The sequence below is a fragment of the Bos grunniens genome, chromosome 9 (assembly GCF_055505025.1).
Source record: "Bos grunniens cultivar Pamir isolate PY7600 chromosome 9, Bosgru_T2T1.0, whole genome shotgun sequence".
NCBI classification, from domain to species: domain Eukaryota; kingdom Metazoa; phylum Chordata; class Mammalia; order Artiodactyla; family Bovidae; genus Bos; species Bos grunniens.
The window spans coordinates 98,298,137-98,304,968 of NC_141173.1; the positions used below are offsets into that span (position 1 = coordinate 98,298,137).

Sequence of the window (6,832 nt, forward strand, 5' to 3'; positions counted from 1 at the left end):
CGTAGGACATTGTTCGGATGTGGTGGATGGAATGTGCGTAAGCCTTAAGATTGGATCTTTCTTTATCACGTGACAGTTTCTCTGAATTCTTAACAAGGTTCACCAGAATATCCAGAAATGTGCCAGCAAGGATCTTCCAGTCAGTCGAGGAATGGTGGCAGCGGCACCACCTTCCTCCCGGCGACCGCGGCAGAGGCGACGGCAGCGGACCGAGAGGAGGGACGGGCTGGCCACTGTTCGTTCTGTTTATCAAAATCTCTTAGTGCAGAGCAGTGAGGGCTGTACTTTTGTTTCTTTTTGCATTTTTACACACTGTAATCCTTTTAGAAGAACAACCTGTCTGTTTGAACTAACTACATACTGTAGTCAAGGATGCTGTCCTAAAGCTACCTCCAGCTCAGCCTGACTTCTTAGGAAAGGCTCTGCATAGCCTTGTTTGATAACAATGTGGCATTGATTAATGAATGCGAGATAGAGGATGAGACTACGAAATCCTTGCTACAGAAACCTTACCCAACATAAGACCAACTAGAGTGAAATGTTTAAAGTTTGTTTTATATGATTAGTTGTGGTTGGTATTTTTGTTTTGTTTTTGTGTATTTTTTGCAAGAGCTGCTTTTTGCTATTTACTTTCTCTGGGGAATAGTAGGGTATGGGGAAATGAAACCTTCAGCTTAAAACCTGAAGCGCTTTTTTCAGATCTTGTAGCGCAAATCAGTATTGTTGGGATCTGTTTGGTCTATTTTCATATTTTCAAGGGATCTCTTTGGTTTATTTTAATATTTTCAAGTCTAGTCACAAACCAAACAGAACTTTTGAAAAGGAGCTATATTTTCCTCAAAAAAGATTGATTTGATCTTATATTTATTTGTTTTTAAGGTAAGTTTGATTTTTTTTTGTAAGCTGCTTTGCTTGTTGTTAATATATGTGAAAAATGAACTTGAGAATTTTCAATTGAGGAACTTTTAATTTCCCCCTAGTGTTTATTTCAAAGATATCCTATTCATCAAAAATACAGTTGGAAGACTTTTTCTACTCAGTAGTTAGCAGGAATAAATATTTCTGATGTTTAATGTCACTGTAATTCTGTAGTACCATTATTATGGTGAAAAATTCAGTTCTATAAGCTAGCTGTGTTGTCATGATTATATCATAGTTCATAATTTTTTCATTTTATGTGCAATCCTCTTTAGAGGCCCTGTTAGAATTGTCATAACAATCCCATCCATGTCAGTTGTTCCCTGATGGAAAGAATGGATGGAGCATTTCTGAGTTAACAGTGCTGAACAGTATTGTACCAGGTGTCTTTATCAATGGTAATATTATGTAAATTGAAATCTGGCCCCCAAACTGTATTTCAGCATTCTGCAGTGTGTTTGAAGGCCTCTTGTTAATGATTCTGCTATGTTTATATCATATTATTGGGTTATTAAAAAAAAGATATGAAGACTTGATAATTATTCATTAGGTGTAGTCAGAAAATTGTGGTGAAAGAACTATTGGTTTTATTTTTTAGAACATAGTCCTCTAAGCTACTGCTAATTGAATTGTTGCTAGAATTAGAAATTATAATTTAGAATAGAATTGGTATTTCTGTGATTCCTTTTGCTTCTTAGTATTTTCTCTTCTGCGTTTTATATATCTAGGATTGAGGCATCTTCTTTCATGTGACTTTATCCTGTCTTAAAGAGCTGTTCTGAAGTTCCTGATTTACCTGACTGCCTCAGGGTCAGCTCATAGCCTCTTGCTTTTAGATTAGCTGCAAACAAAATTAATCATACTTGGTGTAAATACAGCAAAAAGCAGTGGACGCTAAAATGGAGAACACTTCAGATTAAAAGCTTTGGAATTAGCTTTGTATTTGTTTGTAACTCTTAACAGATGTGCAAAATTGGTTAACATATATGTAAATATATTGCATTTTTAAAGATTAATGTTTCCCTTTAAGTGATGATTTCTTTGTATTCTGTTCTCTGCATTCAGTATTCAATAATATTACCAATAAATATATTTATAATCTCTTAAAAAAAAAAAAGAATATCTTAATAAATGGAATGATATACCTTTTATGTGAGTAAAGAGAAATGATATGGTAAGGATGTCAATTTTACCCAAATTAATCTATGGATTCAACACAATCCCAATGAAAATCTCCACTAGCTTTTTTTTTTTTTTTTTGGTGAAGAATTGATAATTGATTCTAAAGTTTACATGAAAATGCAAAGTATCAAAATAGGTAAAATATTTTAGTAAAAGAACAAATTTGCATTAACAAACACTTCTGCCTTCAAGACTTAGTATAAAGTCAATCAAGATGCTATGGTTTTGGTGTAAGATAGACACCAGATCAATGAAATAAGATAGAAAGTTCACATGGACACTCACATGTGTAGAAAACTGCTTTTTGACAAAGATATAAGGCAATTTAGTAGAGAAAGAATAGCCTATTCAACAAATGGTGCTAAAACAATTTGATATCCATACGCAAATGAACTTTGATCCATACCAATGAGCACAAAATAGATAACAGACCTAAATGGAAAACTTTATAAAATTTCTAAAAGAAAAAAAGTAGAGAAAAAGTTTGTCTTCTTGGCTTAGTCAAAGATTTCTTAGCTGTAACACCAAAAGCATGAGCCACAGTAAAAGAACAAATTAACGAATTGGACCTCATCAGACTTAAAAAACTTCTCCCTGAAAACTAAAGAAAACTTCACTTAAGAAAACTAAAAAGATAAGCCATACACTGAGAGAAAATATTTTTATACAGCTAATAAGGAACATGTAACTAGAATGTAGAAATGACTCAAAAGTCAATAATTAAACAATCCCATTAAAAAATGACAAAATATTTGAAAGAATACTTTAATCAGAGAAGATATAATGATGGAAAATAAGCACATGAAAAGATGCTTAGCATCATTAGTTATTAGGTAAATGCAAATTAAAAATACAATAGGTACTGCCACACACCAACTGGAATAGCTAAAATCTAAAACATCCACCATACCAAGTGTCGACAAAGATGTAGAGGAACTGGCATCTCATTACTGCTGATGACAATGGAAAATAGTACAACTATGTTTGAAAAAAGTTTGGTAGTTTCTTAAAAAGTTAAAATGTTCACCATACAACCAGCTATTCCATTCCCAAGTATTTACTCAATAGATACTAAAGCACATATTTCTAAAAATTTATACATGAATACTCATTGTCACCCTGCTTATTTAACTTATATGCAGAGTACGTCATGAGAAACGCTGGACTGGAAGAAACACAAGCTGGAATCAAGATTGCCGGGAGAAATATCAATAACCTCAGATATGCAGATGACACCACCCTTATGGCAGAAAGTGAAGAGGAACTCAAAAGCCTCTTGATGAAAGTGAAAGAGGAGAGTGAAAAAGTTGGCTTAAAGCTCAACATTCAGAAAACGAAGATCATGGCATCCGGTCCCATCACTTCATGGGAAATAGATGGGGAAACAGTGGAAACAGTGTCAGACTTTATTTTTTTGGGCTCCAAGATCACTGCAGATGGTGACTGCAGCCATGAAATTAAAAGATGCTTACTCCTTGGAAGGAAAGTTATGACCAACCTAGACAGCATATTCAAAAGCAGAGACATTACTTTGCCAACAAAGGTCCGTCGAGTCAAGGCTATTGTTTTTCCGGTGGTCATGTATGGATGTGAGAGTTGGACTGTGAAGAAGGCTGAGCGCCAAAGAATTTATGCTTTTGAACTGTGGTGTTGGAGAAGACTCTTGAGAGTCCCTTGGACTGCAAGGAGATCCAACCAGTCCATTCTGAAGGAGATCAGCCCTGAGATTTCTTTGGAAGGAATGATGCTAAAGCTGAAACTCCAGTACTTGGGCCACCTCATGCGAAGAGTTGACTCACTGGAAAAGACTCTGATGCTGGGAGGGATTGGGGGCAGGAGGAGAAGGGGACGACAGAGGATGAGATGGCTGGATGGCATCACTGACTCGATGGACGTGAATCTGGGTGAACTCCGGGAGTTGGTGATGGACAGGGAGGCCTGGCGTGCTGTGATTCATGGGGTCACAAAGAGTCAGACACGACTGAGCGACTGAACTGAACTGAACTCATAATACTTTTATGTTTAATAGTCTCAAACAGGGATTGACCTAAATGTCCACTAACAGGTAAATGGATAACACACTGTGATATAAATGGGGTGAATAAAGAGGTATGAACTATTGACACATTACAATATGGATAATTTTAATAATAATGCCAGTGACACATACTTCCCTTGTGGCTCAGTGGTAAAGAATATGCCTGCCAATCCAGGAGATGCAGATTTGATCCTTGGGTTGGGAAGATCCCCTGGAGGAGGAAATGGCAACCCACTCCAGTCCTCTTTCCCAGGAAATTCCATGGAGAGAGGAGCCTGGTGGGCTACAGTCCATGGGGTAGCAAGAGTTGGACACAACTGAGCGATTAAATGAAAACAACATATATCTCAACACAATTCTATAATTATTCTGAGTGTAAGAATCCAGGCAAAAAAATATATGTACTATTACATAAAATTTTAGGAAGTGCAAAGCAATCTATGTGCTCAGTCACTCAGTCGTGTCCGACCCGCCAGGCTCCTCTGTCCATGGGATTCTCCAGGCAAGAATACTGGAGCGGGTTGCCATGCCCTCCTCCAGGGGATCCTCCTGACCCAGGGATCGAACCCTTGTATCTTAGGTCTCCTGCATTGGTAGGCGGCCAACTGGGAAGCCCCACAAAACAATCTATAGGGTTGACAAAAAGCATCAGTGGTTGCTACGAGAAGGGAGGAACTCTTAGGCCGAAGAGATTACAGAGGGAATGAGTAAGCATGTGGAGGTGAAGGAAATGTTCATTATCTTGACTGTGATGGTGGTTTCATAGGTGTGCACGTATGTTACAACTTAACAGGCCATACACTTTTTAATACACAGTTACCTCAATGAAGGTGTTTCACAATTATCCCATCTCCCAATTTTCCCTCTCCTCCATTACCTACAGTTGTGAATTAGTCGGAAAGCTTCAGAAGCGGGGTTATTGGATGAAACCATATTGGTTTGCCTGAGAGGTCTGCAGTCACGGGTCTTCCCAGTCTTCTGTGGCCCACTTTCTCTTCCTTTGGTTTCCATTCGTGCTGGTATCACAGGCTCCCACCTCACTGCTGGTTTCATCACTAAGACCCCACATTCTCTATGGCCTGTACACACTTCTTTCCCCATCTTTTATAATTACAGTGCTGGTTCAGCTCCTGCTGGCCTCCTAGGCTCTCCCCTGAAATCTGATGCCCAGCTAAACTAACTCTTCTGAATTCCCTCATTGCACCATACTCCACTTTAGATACTTGAGTCTTTTTTATCAGGAATTTTCTATTTCTGGGAAACTTTCTGTTCTCTTTCCTCCTGGCTAATGTCTGCATACCCTTTTGGGTCTCACTTGCATATTGTTTTCTTGGGAAAGTCTAGTATTTCTCCCATCAAAGTTTTCCTCAAGTGACTCTGACATTTGAGCCCTGAACCTTTTCCACAGGTCTTTGCCCCACTGCACTTTCTTCACTCGTTTCCTGTCTAGTATTCCCGTAGAGTATAAGTTACTCGATCTGTTGTGACTGGGGACTTGATATGAAAAAGAGATAATTAATTTGGCTGTTAGACTCTATAATTTCTCCATTTACCTGGAGAAAACATAAGGATGTCTCTGATTAAAACGGAACAAAACATTCATTCGTTGCCCCTGAGAATAATACAAAAAGTTCAAAATGAGTGATCAACTCTCTTATTGAGCATTTGCACCAAAAGAGGACATTTTGGTCCTAAGAAATACTTCCCTGTAGAGTTTTAGGGTAAGGACATTTTGAAGGTAAAGTTGCCAATACATGTAGGCTTCTTGAGCTTGGCATTAGTGTGTTAGTGTATCTTACTCAAGCAAAGATGAAGTGGAGATCTCATCCAATTTGGGACCCCCAGAGACATTCTAACAAAGGTAATTTTTCAAATGATGGGGGTTGGTTGAATGACTAATGCACAGGAGCTAAATGCCTGGCAGTTTGTCTGTCTGTCTGTATGGACGCAGTACATAAAAATAGAACAACTGTCCTTGTATAGATTTGGGAGAAGAAACTCTTGAGATTTATTATGCAAATCTTGTACAAGTTTATCGTTCCTGTAAGGGCACATGATGATCTCTAAATGGTTAAGAAAAGTAATAGGAACTGAAGTAATCAAAGCAGAAGAGCATCACAGCAAACTCTTCTTGATATTCTAACAACCCCTACAATTTGCTCTCTGTGTGGGAAAGAGTTCTTGCCGTGGATTAAATGGCAGCATTATTCAGCCTCAAGCAGAGACGTCTGTCTTTTTCAATTTTGAAACACAGTTTCCATTATTTGCAGTCCATGCCATTTGTAGGCAACTGGGAGGTGATGTCCTTAATACTTTAGATCTCAGAATACCTTGGAAGAAACAAAATAAAACACAAAAATAAAGTTGCTGGGTTTTTTATGCCTAAACTGTGGAATGCTGGCAAACAAGGTATTTAAAGTATAGCCTTTTCAAAAAAATTAAATATCTATAAGAAATGATCCCCCCTCGTTATATCATCAATGGTTTTTCTTGTTTTTAATCTATTATAAAGTTCTAAATCACTGAACAATATCCTAAATAAATCTTGACAGTTATAGGTCTATATTAACTTCTGTTGATCAATGTTATCTGTATGTACATAATGTGCCTACAATTTTATCCAAGGTAATGATGTTGATGATGGTTGCTAAATGTGCATATTTGACTTTAATTTAGACACCAACATTTCAAGAT

The 6,832-nt window shown here is 37.6% G+C and overlaps 1 protein-coding gene across 36 annotated transcripts in view; it reads right to left on the reverse strand.

Moving 5' to 3' along the window:
- PRKN (parkin RBR E3 ubiquitin protein ligase) overlaps positions 1-6,832 on the reverse strand; it is a 1,227,412-nt gene that overhangs the window by 367,654 nt on the left and 852,926 nt on the right. For 2 of the 36 annotated variants that reach the window (XM_086318648.1, XM_086318636.1), the window contains one exon: positions 6,119-6,468. The exons of the other annotated variants lie outside the window; for them this stretch is intronic. In XM_086318648.1, the coding sequence (XP_086174774.1) occupies positions 6,353-6,468 (116 nt within the window). In that variant the 3' untranslated portion in view covers positions 6,119-6,352. Of the gene's footprint in view, positions 1-6,118; positions 6,469-6,832 lie in introns of those variants that run through there. 36 annotated transcript variants of the gene reach the window in all.